The 19,708-nt window shown below is 35.8% G+C and overlaps 1 protein-coding gene across 2 annotated transcripts in view; it reads right to left on the minus strand.

The window, feature by feature from the left end:
• Nucleotides 1–19,708, minus strand: part of RYK (receptor like tyrosine kinase) — a 117,440-nt gene that overhangs the window by 71,957 nt on the left and 25,775 nt on the right. For both annotated transcript variants that reach the window (XM_077130165.1, XM_077130164.1), the window contains exon 2: nt 18,007–18,128. In XM_077130165.1, the coding sequence (XP_076986280.1) occupies nt 18,007–18,128 (122 nt within the window). The remainder of the gene's footprint in view (nt 1–18,006; nt 18,129–19,708) is intronic.

Raw genomic sequence — 19,708 nt, forward strand, 5'->3', positions numbered from 1 at the left:
CTCTTACTCCCATCTATGAGAGAGCACTAAAAATCATGGTATTGTATCTTATCTATTAACATGACTCCCCGACTAAACTGAGCTGATCAATGGCAATTACCACAGGCCACATCTCCTTCTGTTTGCTCAGCACTTAGCATAGCATCCATGAAGAATGAAAGGATGTATTAGTGAATGAGTGAGTAAATGCTCAAAACCAAGATGCAACCATATGCATACAGATTATGGTGGCGAAAGCAGGGCTACTTACTTAGGTTGGATTGTATATTGCGTGAATAAAACTCTAAAAATAAACAAGACAGTGTACCTGTGGCTCAGTGGCAGAATTCTTGCCTGCTGTGCCAAAGACCCTGGTTCGATTACTAGAGCTTGCCCAAAGCAAAAAAAAAAAAAAAAGTATGGCTTAAAAAAATAAACAAACAGAGATATTTCAAAAAAAAAAAAAAAAAAAACTTTCTTTTTTCATGGGCAGGCACCGGGAATCAAATCAGCTCTCCAGCATGGCAGGCAAGAACTCTGCCTGCTGAGCCATCATGGCCTGCCTCTCAAATTTTTTATTTCAGGAATCTATCTTACCTCATATTACTATAACTGCCTATTGTTGTATGGCAAAGCTGATTGCTATAGTAACTTTCTACTTGATATTTTGAGAATATACACAGTTTTGTTAGTTAATTAAATGGTACTGAAGATAGTGTTTAACATTTACAATTTAAGAAACTCTGATGTATCTGTAGACTTTTTCCTTGCTTGCTTTAATTTTAAATTGGTTTATGAAACATATTGTACAAACAAACTTTACAATAATTATTTAGATATTTTATCAAAATATGCCTATGGATAAGCTTACTAAGATATCCTTTTTTAAGTGGTTAAGATTTTCATGTTAACTGTAAAAATATTTGTATCATTCTATTTTCCTGAAATTAAGAAAATGCTCAGTAAACATAAGTTATAGCAACACCGATATTTATAATAACTTTCTACTTGATATTTTCAGAACATTCACAGTTTTGACAGCTGACCAAAGGGTATTTAACTTAGTGTTTAATATTTAGAATTTAAGAAACTCTAATATCTGAATTTGTAGATTTTTTTCTTGTAGTCTTAACTTTAAATTGGTTTATGAAGCTTACTATGCAAACACAGGTTTTACAATGATTATTTGGATACTTCATTTAAATGTACCTCTGGATAAGCTAACTAAGATGTCCATTCTTTGGTGGTTCAAAGTGCATTGTTCATTTTCTTAAATAAAACTATTAAAAACAAAAAAAGTGAACAGAGAGAAACAAGTGCTAGAGAAAATGTGGAGAAAGAGACTATCTATTCACTAGTGGTACGGAAGTGGAGAGGTAGAGCCCCTCTGCAGGGCAGTGTGGTGGTTCCACTAGAGGCTAGGGGTGGGGTTGCAATAGGATCCTGCAACCCCATTGCTAGGTATACACCCAGAAGAACTGAGAGTGGGGACTGAATGGACATTTGCACATTGGTGTTTATGGCAGCAGTGCTTGTGATTCACAATGGATGGAGGTGGTCTAAGGGTACAACGACTGAGGAATGGAAAGGGGGGCTGTGGTGCATGCGTATGGTGGACTGCTGAGCAGCTGCAAGAAGGAATGAAGTTGTGAGGCATACAACTAGGTAAATGAACCTTAAGGACAGTATGTTGAATGAAATATCAGCAACAAAAAGACAAATATAATCATACCTTACTCATACCGACTAACTATCATATACAAATTTAGAAAACAGAAGTCAAGAGCATGGGTTGTCAGGTTGGAGCCTATCGTAAAGGATCCTAGATTTTAAGTACTTACAGCAGTCACATCTATTTTGGAGTTATAACTGTTATTTCTAAAATTCTGAGATACTGAGCTATTTGTGCATAACCTGGTCATTCCTAAAACTTCAGGTATTTATGTGACACCTGAGTCTCAGAGTTAGAGCTCTGAAGCTATAAAAGTCAGCAGTACCCCATATAGGAATTGTTAAGTGATTAGACTTTGACTAGAGATATGAATGAAGCTGATCTGGATAGGGTTAAGGTAAATCAGAATACAGGGTAAAGGAAGATATGGTCCATATTTTAAAACTTCAACTTCTGTGTAAGACCAAAGGGAGAGATGTTTATTTGGTGTATAATTTATATTTTGGGTAGTGCGTTATCTAATTTATCTTGTATGATCAGTTTATTTACACCATAAGTACATGGAATCCTGAATAGGGAGTGAGATCTTGTTGGTTTGTACAGGTTAGTGTGACGCTGATATATCCCAGAGTAACCTGGGCAGAGAATAAAAAAGTATTTGCAAAGTCCCCTTGGGGGACTGGGGAGGAAGGAGAAAATATTAAACTTCCCCATTTGGGGAATCCCTGATATTCTCACAAGCATTTTATAGACTCCCAATTTAATAGGTCAAATCCTCAATCTTGAGGCTTGCTCTTTATGAAATTCATTTTCGTAATGAGGAAGCTAAGCCTACCTATAATTATGCCTAAGAGTCACCCCAAAGAGAAGCTCTTTTGTCAATCAGATGTGGCCTCTTTCTCTAAACCAACTTGGCAGGTAAATTCACTGCCCTCTCTCTTACATGGGAAAAGATTCCCAGGGGTGTAAATCTCCCTGGCACTGTGCGATGGGACTCCTAGGATGAGCCAGGACCCAACATCATGGGATTCAGAAAGCCTTCTTGACCAAAAGGAATAAGAGAGAAATGAGATATTTCTTATTTCAAACAGAGTCAAGAGGTTATCCTGGAGGTTATTCTTATACATTATATAGATATCCCTTTTAAGTTTATGGTGTATTGGAGTGGCCAGCAGGAAATACCAGAAACTGCTGAGCTGTATTCCAGTAGCTTTGATTTGTTAAGACAATTGTTTAACTATGTAGCTTTTACAATGTGACTGTGATTGTGAACTTTGTTATCTGATGCTCCTTTTATCCAGAGCATAGAGCAATGAGTAAAAAAAAATGAGAAAAAAATAAATGAATAATGGGGGGGTGGTAAAGGAGTAAAAAAAACTGAGTAGGCTGAAATACTACTAGTGGTCAATGAAAGGGAAGGGTAAGGGGTACAGGATGTATATGTTTTTCTTTTTCATTTTAATTTCTTTTTCTGGATTGATGCACATTTTCTAAGAATGATCATGGTGATGAATACACAATTATGTGATATTATAAACCACTGATTGTACACTCTGGATGGACTGAATGTGTGTGAGGATATTTCAATAAAAATATTAGCAACAACAAAAAAAAGATGCAACCATAACAAGAAGACTACTTTCCGCTCGTGATTCATGAACTGGCTCTAAAGAAAAGGGAAATAAGGGTGCTGGCCTGGAGAGGCAAGGACATTCACATTTCTACCATAGGTCAAGACAGGGACTAGGTTCCCAAGGAAAACAGAGAGAACTGGTAGAGGGCAGGTACACAAATGGGGTCAAGGGTTGTAACTGCAGTGCTGGGAAGAAGAGAAGATTGCACCCAACTATCTCAGCGTGGCAAGGGGAAGTGGAGTAGGGTCGGAAGAAGGGAAATGAATATGTGAGTGGAGGTGGGATGTCAGGGACATGGGAGAGTGTGGTAGTTAGATTCAGTTGTCACCTTGGCCAGATGAAGGTACTTAGTTCTGTTGCTGTGGACATGAGCCAATGCTACCTGAACCTCATCTGTTGCTCATTACATCTGCAGTCGGCTAAGAGGCGTGCCTGCTGTAATGAATGATATTTGATCTAACTGGCTGGTGCTTAAATGAGAGAGCTCAACATAGCACAGCCCAAGCAACTCAGCACTCACAGTTTAGCCCGGGCCTTTGTAGATGTAGAAAGAAATCACCCTGGGGAAAGTTGCTGGAACCCAGAGGCCTGGAGAGAAGGCCAGCAGAGATCACCCCATGCCTTCCCACATAAGAAAGAACCTCAGTTGAAAGATAGCTGCCTTTCCTCTGAAGAACTAATGAAATAAATCCCCTTTTATTAAAAGCCAATCTGCCTCTGGTATGTTGTATTCAGGCAGCTAGCAAACTAGAACTGAGAGGTAGCAAAGCATGAGTAAAAGGGTTGAGAAGGCAAATCTGTGGCCATAATAGCAACCTGGAGGAATATGAAATATGAAAGTATGGAATTCTTTCTTTTACCAGCTCTCTTTTTGAAGGAGTCTTAATGTACAAGGCATTCAAAAAGCAGTTCCCTTCTCCCTCTGGAATCTTTAGGATATAAATTTTAAAATTGCAGATTCAGGAATCAGAAGAAATGGCCAATTATTAAAGTCAAATTTTCTCTATATTGTATCAATCTATTAGGAATCTCACATCCTTCAGTCTTCAAAAACACAAGTCTGTTCAAAAGCTAACACTTATAATCTACTGAACAAAGGAAATCTGAACAGCAGTTCTTTACCAGAAAATAGAATGAGCCAAAATACTTCAGAATAAAGCAAGCAGAGAAAATATAAATATTTGAATAATCTAAAAAATAAACATTTTGGTAATCTGCCCTTACTTGGAAATAAATAGCAACTGCAAATAGCCAGCTGATGAGTAAAGCCATTTCTTTTTGGAATGCAGACAGTACAGATTTAAATAGGAAAATTTCTCTGAAATTATGAGAAGTGTTGCCTTTCTCACAGAAATCTCAGCAGGGAACACAAACAGCTGTTCCCTAGGGCCTGCTGAAGGAACACTGCACAAGTTCCCTGCAGACCTTCCTGCAACTAAGAATTCCTTAAAACAGAGAACAGTTAGTGGGCAGAGGTGGGTAGGAGGAATATCCTGCTACATTTTGGTATATTTTTGCCTTTCAACTACCTAAAATATCTACTGAAACTTAACAGATGCAGTTGCATGTTTTTTCTGGATATAGGAGAATGCTGGACTACAGAAGAAACTATATGTTTAAATCACTGCTTTTTTGTGTGTGTGGTCTTTTGAAAGAGAAGCAATAACTAAGGTCACATTCCATTTCAAAATGCAATTAACATATTGGTATTTAATGACCACTTACTAAGGCATGTGTGACAAACATGTCAAGAATAAGACACAACCCTAGCCTCTGAGGACATCACAATCTGTGAGGAAAGACAAAACAGTCATGTAAACACTGGAGAATAGAACTATTAAAGAACTTTGATGTGTGAAAACTAATGTTAAATATCTACAATTTTGAACTGAAATACCAGGGAGCCTTGGAATCTCTGAAAGCGAATACTTCATCTTCTAGCAAAATCTTAAAAAACAAGAGCTGAGAGTTTTTGATAAAGCATCAGAGTTGGAGAACTATCGTCCTTCTCAAGGTTCATGACTGCATCCCACAGCCAACACAGGTGAAGAACCCTTCACCCACGTCTACCCTGCGTCCTTGAGTGGCTTGTCCACTGCAGGTCATCTCTGCCTCCTGTTTCTTCTGCTCCTACAGTTACTACCATAAGTAAGTCCATTCACAAATCTGGGTCTTAATTTCCTTCTATACTAATCACTAAATCAAAGCAAGCACATTATAAGATGCAGCCATGTGAGGGGAAAAAAGGAAAAGGGGGTAACTCTACAGTGTGACAGAGCACCTTTGCCAGGATAATTGTTCAGTCCTCTGCAAACTTCAGAAAAATATAGAATTAGCATTCTAGTTAATTGTCAAAAAATTAAAAATGCACACATATAGAGGCTTATACATTCACAGACTATCTCTAGAACGAGAGACAACAATCAGGAAACAGTGGCTGTCTCAGGGAAGAGGGACTAGGTGTCTGGATTGCTGGAGGATGGTATGAGGTACTATTTTTTACTCTATAGCCTTTATGTTTTTTTTTTAATTTTGTACCAGGTGTTTATATTGCCTGCTCAAAAAAAGGTAATTTTTAAAATAAGAAATTCAACTGCATTAAAATCACCACAGATACTGTAATTTAGAATTAGAGCTGCAATGGTGGCAGAAGGCTGAAACTAAATTAACACACGAACACATCTTTCTTTGTTGTTACTATAAAAGACTTTAAGATATGAGGGTTACTTTTCTCCAAATCCTTATAGCTATTACAGATGAACTTCTGAAATACATTTAGTTAGATATTCGAACTATGAATTCTATCCACATCTGCAAATTTTCCAAATTTACGATGTCACTCTCTTCTGAACAAAGTACCTGAAAAATCTTCCATACAGAACTGTATCCAGGGGAAAGGACCCAGGAACTGTATTCACAGTGGAACTATTCACAGTGAGACATAATTCAGCCTGTTTTCACAATTTCAGAAACAGGAAATTCACCGCCTCCTAAGACAGCACATTTTAACTTTTAAAGCTCTAACTACTTAAAAGGAACCAAACACAACTGAAGACCATGGTAACAGAAATTTTAAAATTCTCTACAAGTGTTCAACAACAGACTGGAGCCGGCAGGAGAAAGAATCAGGGAGCCTGAACATAAGACAACTGAACTCCTTGAATCTGAGAAAAAGAAAATTAAAATGTAGAAAAGTGAACAGAGACTGAGAGACCTATGGGCCACCATGAAGCACACCAACACACACACCATGTGAGTCCAAAAAGGAGAAGAGAAAAGAGGGCAGAAAGAATATTTGAAGAAATAATGGCTGGAAACTTCCTACATTTAATGAAAGACATGAATAAACACATTCAATAAGTTCAAAGAACTCCACATAGCATAAACTCAAATACACACACCCCAAGATAGGTTAAAATTAAACTGTTGAATGCCAAAAATAAAGAGAGAATTCTGAAAGCAACAAGAGAAGCAACATATCATGTACAACGGGGTCTCAAGAGATTAAGCATGGATTTCTTGTTGGAAACCATGGAGACAAGAAGAGGTAGGAAGACTTTTTTAGAGTGCTGACAAGAAAAATGTCACCCAAGAACTCTATACACAGCAATACTCTTTCAAAAATGAGGGAGAGCTCAGCAGGTACAATTCTAGCCTGCCATGTCGGAGACCTGGGTTTGATTACTGGTGCCTGCCCATGTGAAGTAAAAAAAAAAAAAATGAGGAAGAGATTAAGACATCCCCAGACTGCGACCACTTGGAGGCAGTATGGTGGTTCCACAGGAGGCTAGGGGTAGGGCTGCCATATGATCCTGAAACCCCATTGCTCAGTATATACATCTGGAGGAACTGAGTGTGGGGACAAGAATGGACATTAAAACACCAGTGTTTATGGCGGAAGTGTTCGCAATCGGGATCCACAATGGATGGAGGTGGCCTAAGGGTACAACAACTGAGGAATAAAATGGGGGAACTATGTTGTGTACATATAATGGACTACTGAGCACCGCAAGAAGGAATGAAGTTGTGATGCATGCAAATAGGTGAATGAGACTTAAAGACTGTATGTTGAATGAAATGTCAGGAACAAAATGACAAATATTATCACGCCTCAATCACATGGACTAACCATAATATAAAAATTCGGTGAATTGAAGACAAGAGCATGGGTTATCAGGTTGGGGCTAATTATAAAGGGTCCTAGATTGTAAGCACTTATAGCAGACATATATGTAACTGTTAATTCTAAATTCTAAGATACTTAGCTGTTTGTATATAATCTGGTCATTCCCAGAAACTTCAGGTATTTATGTGACACCTGAGACTCAAGAGTTAAAGCTCTGAAGCTATGAAGGCCAGCAGTATTTCATACAGGAACTATTTAAAAAGTTGAAAAAGGGGTCAAATTTCGACTAGAGATATGAATGAAGCTGATCTGGACAGGTCTAAGGCATATCAGAATACAGGGTAAAGGAAGATATGATCCATATTTTAAAAGTTCAACTTCTAGTGAAATGAGACAAAATAAAGTATCAATGGCTGAGAGATTCCAAACAGAGTCGAGAGGCTATCCTGGAGGTTATTCTTACACAATAAATAGATATCACCTTGTTAAGTCAAGATGTAATGGAGAGGCTGGAGGGAACTGCCTGAAAATGTGGAGCTGTGTTCTAGTAGCCATGTTTCTTGAAGATGATTGTATAATAATATAGCTTTCACAATGTGACTGTGTGATTGTGAAAACCTTGTGTCTGATGCTCCTTTTATCTACCTTATCAACAGACGAGTAAAACCTTATCAACAGACGAGTAAAACATATGGAATAAAGATGAATAATAGGGGGAACAAATGTTAAAATAAATTTAGAGTGAAATGCTGGTGATCAGTGAGGGGGAGGGGTGGGGGGTATGGTATGTATGAATTTTTTCCTGTTTTCTTTTTATTTCTTTTTCTGAATAGATGCAAATGTTCCAAGAAATAATCATGATGATGAATATGCAACTATGTGATGACATTGTGAATTACTGATTATATATGTAGAACGGAATGATCAAAAGCTACGAATGTCTGTATTTGTTTGGTGTTTTTTGGTATTCTAAAAAAAATTTGTTTTTAATTTAAAAATAAAAATAAATAAATAAATAAAAGTTCAACTTCTGTGTGAAACTAAAGGGAGAGATGTTTATTTGGTGCAAAATTTATATTTTGGGTAGTACATGTCCCAATTTAACTTTTATGGTCAATTTAGTTGAAATCTTGAATAGGGCATGAGATTTTATTGGTCTGTCCAGGTTAGTGTGATGTCCCGATATATCCCAGAACAATTTGGGCAGTGAATAAAGAAATATTAACAAAGTACTCTTGGGAGACTGGGGAGAAAGGAACAAATATTCAACTTCCCCATTTGGAGAATTTCTGATGTTCTCACAAGCAGTGGGGAAAACCAAATCAATAGGCTGAGCCCTCAATCTGGGGGTTCACCCCTATGAAACTTATTCCTGCAAAGGACAAGCTAAGCCTACTTAAACTTAGGCCTAAAAGAGTCACCCCAGAGAACTTCTTTTGTTGCTCAGATATGGCCTCTCTCTCTTAGTCAACTCGGCAGGTGCCCTCCCCCTTTACGTGGGATATGACTCCCAGGGATGTATATCTCCCTGGCAATATGGGGTAGAACTCCAGGGATGAGCCAGGACCTGGCATCAAGAGAATGAGCAAGTTTCTTGACCAAAAGGGGGAAGAGAGAAATTATACAAAATAATGTTTCATGGCTGAGAGATTTCAAACAGAGTTGAGAAGTTATTCCAGAGGTTATTCTTGTGTATTATACAGATATTCCTTTTTTGTTTTTGGTGTATTGGAGTGGCTGGGAAGTATGTGAAACTGTTGAGCTGTGTTCCAGTAGCCTTGATTCTTTTTATTTATTTTTTTAAATTCTTTTTAAACAAACACATTCTTACCATATGGTCATTCCATTCTACATATATAATCAGTATTTCACAATATCATCATGATAATTTCTTAGAACATTTGTATCAATTCAGAATAAGAAATAAAAAGAAAACAGAAAAAAATTCATACATATCATACCCCTTACCCCTCCCTTTCAATGATTACTAGCATTTCAATCTACTAAATTTACCTTAAAATTTGTTATCTGCCGAAAAGGTAGATAAAAGGAGCATCAGACACAAGGTTTTCATAATCACACAGTTACACTGCAAAAGCTATATCATTATACAATCATCTTCCAGAAACATGGTCCAGTAGCCTTGATTCTTGAAGACGACTGTATAAAGACATAATTTTCTAATGTGACCATGCAATTGTGAAAACCTTGTGTCTGATGCTCCTTTTATCCAGGGTATAGACAGACGAGTAAAAAAATATGGATTAAATAAATAAATAACGGGAAAGCAAAGGATAAAATAAATTGGATAGACAGAATACTAGTGGTCAATGAGAGGGAGAGGTAAGGTATATGGTATGTATGAGTTTTTTCTTTTTTCTTTTTATTTCTTTTTCCGGAGTGATGCAAATGTTCTAAAAAATGATCATGGTGATGAATACACCAATATGTGATGATACTGTGAGCCACTGATTGTACACCATGTGTGGAATGTACATGTGTGAAGATTTCTCAATAAAAATATTTTTAAAAAAAAGGCATCCCTAGATAAAAACTAGACCAACCCTCCAGGAAATAACAGGTTGAAAGGAAAGGACATCAGACTACTGATCAAAGCCTTCAGAAGAAACAAAGATATCTGCTAAAGATAATGACATCGGTAAACATGTCAATACTTTGTATTCTTTGGTGTGGAACTCCAATTTTTACTTCCAATGAGAACTAAAATGCAAATGCATACAAATAATGATAAATTGATGATTTTTAAATTCATAACGTATAAATATGTAATTTGTGACAAGAATTACATAAAGATGGCGATGGAGGGGTACAACAATAGTTTGTGTATGCCACTGAAGTTGAGTTAGAATCAAACCATATGAGACTATTATATATTTAAGCCCCATGGTAACCATAAAGAAAATATCAGAAAAATACACAGAAAAGCAAATGAGAAGGTATAGTAAACAATATACAACCTAAAATAAACTAAATACAAAAAGGCAGCAATGGAAGACTTGAGGCACAAATAAGGTTTAAAACTTACATAACCAAAGAATTAAAATGGCAGAAGAAAATTCTGTAATATCAGCAGTAATTTTTAATGTAAATGGGTTAAATTCTAGAGTCAAAAGGCAGAGACTAGTGGAATAGATATAAAAAATCATTCCCCAACTATATTTTATTTACAAAAGACTCACCTTAAATTCAAAGACATCAGTAGGTTGAAAATGAAAGCATGGGAAAAAAAAAATACTATCCAAAAAGCAATCAAAAGTGATCAGGGGAGCTATCCCAATATTAGATAATGTGGATTTCAAGTCAAATACTGTAAAAAGGGACAAAGGTACCATATGGGTCAGGTCACAAGACATAGCAATTATAAACAAACCATGCACCTAAAAACAGAGCCTAAAAATATACGAAGCACCACTGACAGATTTGAAGGGAGAAATAGATGATTCTACATTAATGGAGACTTCACTACACCAATTTCAACAATGGGTAGAACATCTAGAAAAGAGATGAATAAGGAAATACAAGACTTGAACAATAGTACAAAACCAACTAGACCTTACAGACATACATAGAACATTTTAAAAACAACAGCAGAATTAACATTCTTCTCAAATGCACACAGATTATTCTCTAGGATAGACCTTATGTTAGGTAACACAAAAAAAGTCTCAATAAATTTTAAAAGAATAAAATTATAAAAAGTATCTTCTCTGACCACAAAGGAATAAAGGTGGAAATCAAGAACACAAGGAAACCTAGAAAACTTGCATATATGTAAAAATTAAACAATACACTCTTAACCCACCAATGGGTCAAAGAAGAAATTACAAGGACAATTAGAAAACATCAAAATGTGAATGAAAAAATAATACAATACACCAGATACAATACACCAAAACTTACGGAATGAAGCAAAAGCAGTTCTCAGAGTACTTTTTTTTAATGTAAAGAATTACTTTAAAAAAGAAAAATCTCAAATCAATAACCTAATTTCACATGTGGAGGACCTAGAAAAAGAGCAAACCAAGCCCAAAGTGAACAGGAGAAACAAAATTGTAAACATTAAGAGCATAGATAAATGAAATAGAGAAGAGAACAGAAAAACAATAGAACCAAGAAACCAAAAGTTAGTTTTCTGAAAAGACCAAACCTTTAGCTAGATTGACAAAGAAAAAGAGGATGCATAAAACAAAAATCAGAAATGAAAAGAGGTACATCCACGACAAACTCTGGCATCTGTCCCGTAACTACTTATTGAATAGTGCTTTGAAAACCATTGTTTTTTTTCTTTCTCTGCTTCGTATGTATGTTATATTATACAATAAAAAATAAATAAAAAAAGAAAAGAGGTACATCAATGACCTTACAGAAATAAATAGGATTATAAGAGGACATTATGAACAATTGTAAGTCAACAAACTAAACAATTTAGATGAAATGGACAAATCCATAGAAACACACAAACTACTCAAACTGACTCAAGAAGAAACGGACAATCTTAACAGAGCAATAACACGTAAAGAGATTGAATCAGTACAAAAACTTTTTCACAAAGAAAGCCCAGGACTAGACAGCTTCACTGGTTAATTTTACCAAACATTCCAAGAATCAACACAAATCCTGCTTAAATTCTTTCCAAAAAAATGAAGGGCAGCGAACATTTTCTCATTTATTCTACGATACTAACAGGATCAAAATTTACAAAAGCCTGATAAAGATATCACAAGAAAAATTGATACAAAAATCCTCAATAAAACTCGAACAGACTGAATCCAACTGTGCAACATAAGGATTATACACCATGACCAACTGGAACTTTTCCCAGGAATACAAGGGTAGTTCAATATAAGAAAATCAGTCAATGTAATAAACTACATCAATAAAATCAAAGAATATGGTATCTGACAAAAGTCAACACCCTTTCTTGATAAAAGCACTCAGAAAAATAGGAATAGGAATGAACTGGCTCAATATGATACAGGACATTCACGAAAAACCCACAACTAATATCATATTCAATGGTGAAAGCCTGAAAGCTTTCCCTCTAAGATCGGAACAAGATAAGGATGCCCATTATCACCACTGCTATTCAACATACTCCTGGAAGTGCTAGCCAGAACAATTAGGTATGAAGAAGAAATAAAAGGCATCCAAATTGGAAAGGAAGAAGTAAAACTATCCTTATTTGCAGATGACATGATCCTACATTCAGGAAACACAAAAAAATCTATAAGAAAGCTACTAGAGCTAACAAATAAATTCAGCAGAGCAGTGGAGTACAAGATCAATATGCCAAATCTGTTGTATTTTTATATAACAGCAGTGAATGTTCCAAACATCACGAAATCAATGCCATTTACGATAGCAACTAGAAGAATAAAATATCCAGAAATAAATTTAATTTACGTAACAGGGGCACACACAGAAAACTACAGATCACTGCTGAAAGAAATTAAAGAAGATCTAAGTAAGTGGAACAATATTCTGTACTCATAGATTGAAAGACTTAATATTAAGATGTCAATACTGCTCAAAGCAATTGATAGTTAAAATTCCAACAGCCTTTCTCACAAAAATCGAAAAGTTAATCATCAAATTCATAAGGAAAAGCAAGGAACCCTAAACAGCCAAAACCAGCTTAGAACAAAGTTGGGGGGACTCAGGCATCTTGATTTCAAAACTTATTACGAAGCTACAGGAACCAAAACAGTGCAGTACTGGCCCAAGGAAAGACATATAAACCAATGGACTAGAACTGAGAGAGGAGAAATAAACCCACACATCTACGGCCAATTGATTTCTGACAAGGGTACCAAGTTCACTCAATGGGAAAAGAACAGTCTCTTGAGAAAATGGTGCTGGGATAACTGAATATCCACAAGTAAAAGAATGAAAGTAGAGCCTTACCCTATACCATATAAAAAAATTTCCTGAAAATAGATCAAGGACCTAAATATAAGAGCTGAAATTATAAAACTCTTAGAAGAAAATATAGGACCTTGTATTAGGCAACAGAATCTTAGATTTTATACTGAAAGCACAAGAAATTAAAAAAAGATAAATCGAACATCAAAACTAAAAACTTTTGTACATCTAAGAACATGATCAAGAAAGTGAAAGGATAACCAAGTAATGGGAGAAAATAGTTGGAAACCATATATCTGATAAAGGTTTAATATCCAGAATATATAAAGGACTCTTAGAACAAAAGCATAAAGACAAGCAATCCAATTTAAAAACAAGCAAAAGATTTGAATGGACACTTCTCCAAAGACATACAAGTGGCTAATAAGCACGTGAAAAGATGTTCAATATTGTTAGGCATTAGGGAAATACAATTCAAAACCATAATGAGATACCACTTCATACTCATGAGAATGACTACTATTTTTAAAAATGGAAAAAACAAGTGCTGTGAGGATGCATAGAAATGGGAACCTTAGGACTTGTTGGTGGCAATGCAAACTACTTCAGCCATTGTAGAAAACAGTCTGGCAGTTCCTCAAAGTGTTAAAACACAGAACTACCATGACTCCACAACCTCACTTCTAGGTATAGACCCAAAAGAATTAAAAGCAGGGACTCGAATAGATACCTGGATACCAATGTTCAGATCGGCAGTATTCACAATAGCCAAAAGGTGGGAGCAACCCAAGGGTCTATCAACACATGAATGGATAAACAAAATGTAGCATACACATACAATGGAACATTATTCAGCTATAAAAAGGAATGAAGTTCTGATACATGCAACTACATGAAGGAACTCTGAAGACATCATGCTAAATGAAATAAACACAAAGGGACAGATGTATGATTTCACTTATATGAAATAGCTAAAATATGCAAATTCAGAGATAGAAAGTAGAGTACAGGTCATCAGGGGTAGGACTAGAGGCAGGGGTGAAGGAAGAATGGGGAATTAATGCATCATGAGTGTAGGGTTTCTGTTTGAGGTAATGAAAAAGCTCTGATGAGGATGATGGTGTAGGTAGCACAATACTGTAAGTGTGATTAATCCCATTAAATTATATGTTTGGGAGTGACTGAGATAGGGAAGTTCATGTTGTATAAATGTTTCCACAACTAAAAAAAGAGAGAGAGAAAGAATAACAACTAAAGGCAATACATGATTCCAGAGTGGATCTAAAATTAGAGGAGAAAATGCCCAAAACAACATTATCAAGACATGAAAAAACTGGAGTTTAGACTATAAGCTTTACATCAATGTTAAATTTCTTGAACTTCAAACTGCATTTATGGTGGTTATATAAGTGAATACAAGCATACCTTGTTTCACTGTGCTTTGCTTTACTGCATTTCACAGATACTGTGTTTTTGACAAATTGAAGGTCTGTGGCAACCCTGTCAATCAAGTCTACTGGTGCCAGGTTTCCAACAGCATGTGCTCATTTCATGTCTCTGTGTCGCATTTTAATAAAAACACTTTTTTTAGACAAAATGCTATTGCACACTTGATAGACTACAGCATGAGGTAAACATAACTTTTATAAGCACTGGGAAAACAAAAAAACTCATGTGAATCACTTTATTGAAATATCAACTTTATTCTGTGGTGTGTAACACAATCTCTGAGGAATGCCTGTTTCTTATTCTTAGGGAATGTACGTAGAAGTATTAAGTATTCAAGGACCATGATGTATACAACCCACTCTCAAATGTTTAGAAAGCAGATAAATAGAAAGACAGTTGGATAGATAGGATGATACGGCAAACAAGGCAAAACATTATCAATTGGTGGATCTGCATATCTGGGTAGGGGTTACGTGAAGTTCTTTGTATGGGGTTTGTATTATTTTTGCAACTGTCATATAAATTTGAAATCACTTTAAAATTAAAATTTTAAAAAGTAAATGCCTATTTATGTATATCATAGAGAAAGAACATGAATGAATGATAAAGCAAGCAAATGAAGTATGGTAGCTTCGGAGCTATGTACCCCAGAAAAAACCATATTCTTAATCTCAGTTCATACCTATGGATGTAAACCCATGTAAATGGGACTTTTTATTGAGGTTACATCAGCTAATGTGAACTAAGGGAATCAGGATGGGTCTTAATACTATTGTTGGCATCCCTTATAAGCAGAATGAAATTCAGACACACAGAGAGAAAGCCACAGGAAGAAATCAGAAGTCAACGGGACCAGAGAAACTGCCACGTGCACTGCCAAGTGACAGAAAAACTAGGATCTAGGATCGCTGGCAGCCAGCCCCAGAATGCCACAGTCTTCTGGGAGAGAGTATCACCTTGATGATGCTTGATTTGGGACTTCTACTCCCAAAATCATGAACCAATAAACTCTCATTGTTTAAACCAACCCATTGTATGGTATCTGTTTTAGTAGCCAGGAAACTAAAACATGAAGCAAAATAGTAACAATCAATAAATCTGGGTAAGGGGTACATGAGGGTCCTTTGTACTATTCTTTTAATGTTTACATTTAAAATTTTATATCAAAATTAAAAGTAACCAAAAAAACAATAATTTACTTGTTATGTAAGAATACTGAGAAATGTGTCAGATCAGGTTTCTTATCAGGTGACCCAGTTTCCTTGAAGTGTTGAGGTGCCTACTCATTGAAAATAATATCTGATGAGTATGTCTCAGTTGAACCTTTTCAAAATTATCTAAACCACTTATTTTGGCACTACAGAATATCCATATTCCCATTTAGGAAATATTTTAAATTTTCAGACATCTTTCTTCTCACGACTTTTGTTTTTACAGTTTTTACCCTAAAGACATCGTCAATTCCTAAAAGCATTCCTCCTATCTGGACACCCCAAGGGAGTAGTGTTGGATACTTGAGATGCTCCAGACTATATGGCACATAAGCTTTACCCAAAATCTAAGTAAATTCAACTTTAATCACAACATTTCTGCAGCTGTGTGTTAATGTATATAACTGTGTATGTGTTTATAATTCTCTAATGTATGTGTGTACATCTAATAATATTATAGCTATATTTACATAATCATTTTTACTTATCTGACCAGCAAACAAATATATTCAAAATAGTCAGTGTTAGGGACCAAACAGAAAATGTAAGGACTCTTACTCACTTTGTATTTCACTGGTACCATTTTGGGTAGAGGAACGGAGAAATTATTTGGCAATATCTATGAAAATTTTAGTCAAACTCTTTGACCCAGTTCTTTCACTTCTTAGTGATAATTTACTATTCAGAAATAATCCTAAAAGTGCACAAAAAAATACATAGACACTCATTCATATATACATATATGCACCCACATACATGCATATATACATACACTCATAATTTTCTGTGTTTTTATATTAATCAATAACAAAGGTAGAAACAGCAACAAAGGATGAACTGCCAATTGTTTGAATCATCCTCTTACCATGAGTCCTGTCTTACAAATGACGTGAAGGAACTACGCATAACAGGGGAGAGAAACATTGTTTGAAAGAGTAAAATGCTATTAAAAATATACCTGTCAATCAATGAGGCACTGGATAATTAACAATATATCACACATCCATCCATCCAAAATCATTAAAAAGGCATTAAAGAAAATGAGTGAAACCTCTAAGTAGAGAAGAAAAGTTCTGCACAACATATGAATTACTAAATTCCATTTTGTCTAAAAAGGATAAAAAAAAAAAGAACCTTGAAGAGTTTATACCAAACTATAAACAGTGATAACTTCTGGCAAGTAAGAAGACAAAATCTTCTAGTTCTAAAATATTTTTGTAATATTTGAATTTTCCCAAAAACCGTCTATTGTTTCCCAAGGAGAAAAATTAAGATAAAATATCTACATTAAAGTATGCCAAATTTAAACAACTTACAACAAATAAGGACAGAAACCACTTTAAAGTACTTAAAGAAAAAAATATATATTTATGTATACACATACACACAATTGGTTTGTTATTTATTTTTAGTTTATGTAAAAAGCTGATAAAAGGAACTAAGCTATTTGGAGGTCTATACTTGGCCTCCCACTCTTTGACCTATCAGAAAATTCATCATGTTTGAGGACCCCAGGCAGTCAAAGGAAATGTGAAGAATTCAGCAACAAGTAAACCAGTTAAGAGATTCCTAAGTATTTAGGTTTCAGCCTCTTATGATCAGAGTAGCTTTGCCACAATACACATGGGTACCTATTCAGCTGCAGTGCTTTTGGCTTTTTCCCCATAACTAAAGAACTATATCCATTTTTAAAAACATGTCTAAATTAACTATCTCATCAATTCCCCCACCCCCATATCATCTCACTGTAAAAGTAAAATCATTATCAGGTCTAACTGTCAGCTTCTCAAGCTAAATCCGCATCCCTGTTTGCAAAGTTTAAAAGGATGTAAGTATTCTGTCAAGTACTAATCACCTAAATGATGGCCACCTTCATTTCAAAAGGGTTGAAAATTTTTAAAGGAATAGTTTTAAGATTTAAAATATAAACCTGAAAAGACACAGTACTGATAACAGTCCACCACCTACTGACATCTTTGTAAAGATGGTAACCCACCTCAGTCTCTGGGGCTGCACGACCTGTATGGTGTCGGTGGTTAGCCCCTCTCTTACCTTGGACTTTGCATGCCAAGTGAAGTGCAGGAAATTTGTCTCACTGGGTACTAATAGGTTAAAGGACAGAGCGTAGTGACTAATAAGGTCGTTTCTCACATAATAAAGTTCTGCATCAAGACCTAGGGAAAAAAAAAAGGGAAAAAAGGTAAGGAAAACAAACACCTAAAATACCCTCACAATCATAACTTATCAGTATTTTAAATACTGATGAGAGTGAAGGTAATACTAATGTGCAAATGTACATCACATGCACTACCTTACAAAAGAGAAAGCACACTGGATTTTATCATCACCAATAAAGATGAAGAAACTGGGACTCAAAACAATTAAGTAGCTATCCAGCTAAAAACAGGTGTACTGGAACCAGAACTCAGGGTGTCACTAGGTCTTCTGTGTGCTAATGTGACTCTTCCTTCTGGACACAGTGCTTTTCACAAGAACATCTACAAAGAAATGCCTCTTCCAAAACTGATGTGAATTTAAGAAGAGAAATTCAAAAGCGAGGACATGAGCAAGAAAGGTAAGTGTGCACTAAGGCCTCAAGCCTCCCGTGGATTAACTTCTGCTTCCTCTGTCAGCACAATGTCCTTGTCAGAAGAGCCTTTACATGGAACCTCTGCGCCAAGCACCCATGCATCCACATAGTCTCTTCCCTACTTGGATTACAAAGTGGATAACTCCATATTTATTATTGTATCCTCAAGACACAGTTTCCTGCACAAAAGGAGATACTCAGAAAACACTTTGCTAAACAATGTAGCACCCATGAAACAGAAAAAACTGAAAAGACTGCATTAGAAATAACTCCCAAATTTCATTCATTCTTATACCACCTCCCCCACTGGGACTACCTCCAACCTCCAACACATCACGTTCACCACTTTTGTCATGCCCCTCCAACCCACCTCCATTTAATATTTTTATTTACAATTGATTTCATTTTTACAAACAAAAATTTTAAAGACAAATTTAATCACTACCCTGGAGTGGAAAATCAGTAGTATTCGTGAAAAAAATTAATGAAAAGGAAAACAAAACAATATTACTAAATTCTAGCTATATACTGGTGCCTGCCAAGGCAGGGAGCTTAAACCCAGCTCACTGAGGCTTTTTCCATGATAATAAGAAAGAACTGAAGGAACAGAAAAACTGGGAGTAACTTTCTCTCTAGTCAATTTAGTTATTAAAAGTTATGTTTGTGTGAACATGTATTTTACACATTGGAGATGAAAATAGTACCAATTGCTAAAATTTCATACTTATTGAGTACTATGGATCTGAAACCTCATTATATGCAGAGAACAAGATGGAGATCTCACACCTCCTAAGAATAGATACAGAAACAAATAACTCTGCTACAGGCATTTCTGCACTAAAACAACTTTTCTCATTTCTGAACTGGATCTCATTAATACAAATCATAAATTCAGAATGAGATTTGAGGCCTACACAGGGGAAAGTCGGTTCCATGGCTGGATGGCACTGCTTTATCTATCCTATAGAGGCCATTAAATACACTGGAAGAAAGTCTGAAGCCTTCTGTGAACGGCTCTCCCTGCTGACAGGACAGAAAGTATTACTAGCAAATATGAGGTAGGAAATTTGGGGGGAAAGGAAAAGGGAAAGGGGAAATGAGAGAGACAGGAGAAGAAAGGGAAAAACAGGAAGAGAAAGCAAATAAGGAAGTGGGGGAAAGGGA

This window comes from Tamandua tetradactyla, chromosome 15, assembly GCF_023851605.1.
Source record: "Tamandua tetradactyla isolate mTamTet1 chromosome 15, mTamTet1.pri, whole genome shotgun sequence".
Lineage (NCBI taxonomy): Eukaryota > Metazoa > Chordata > Mammalia > Pilosa > Myrmecophagidae > Tamandua > Tamandua tetradactyla.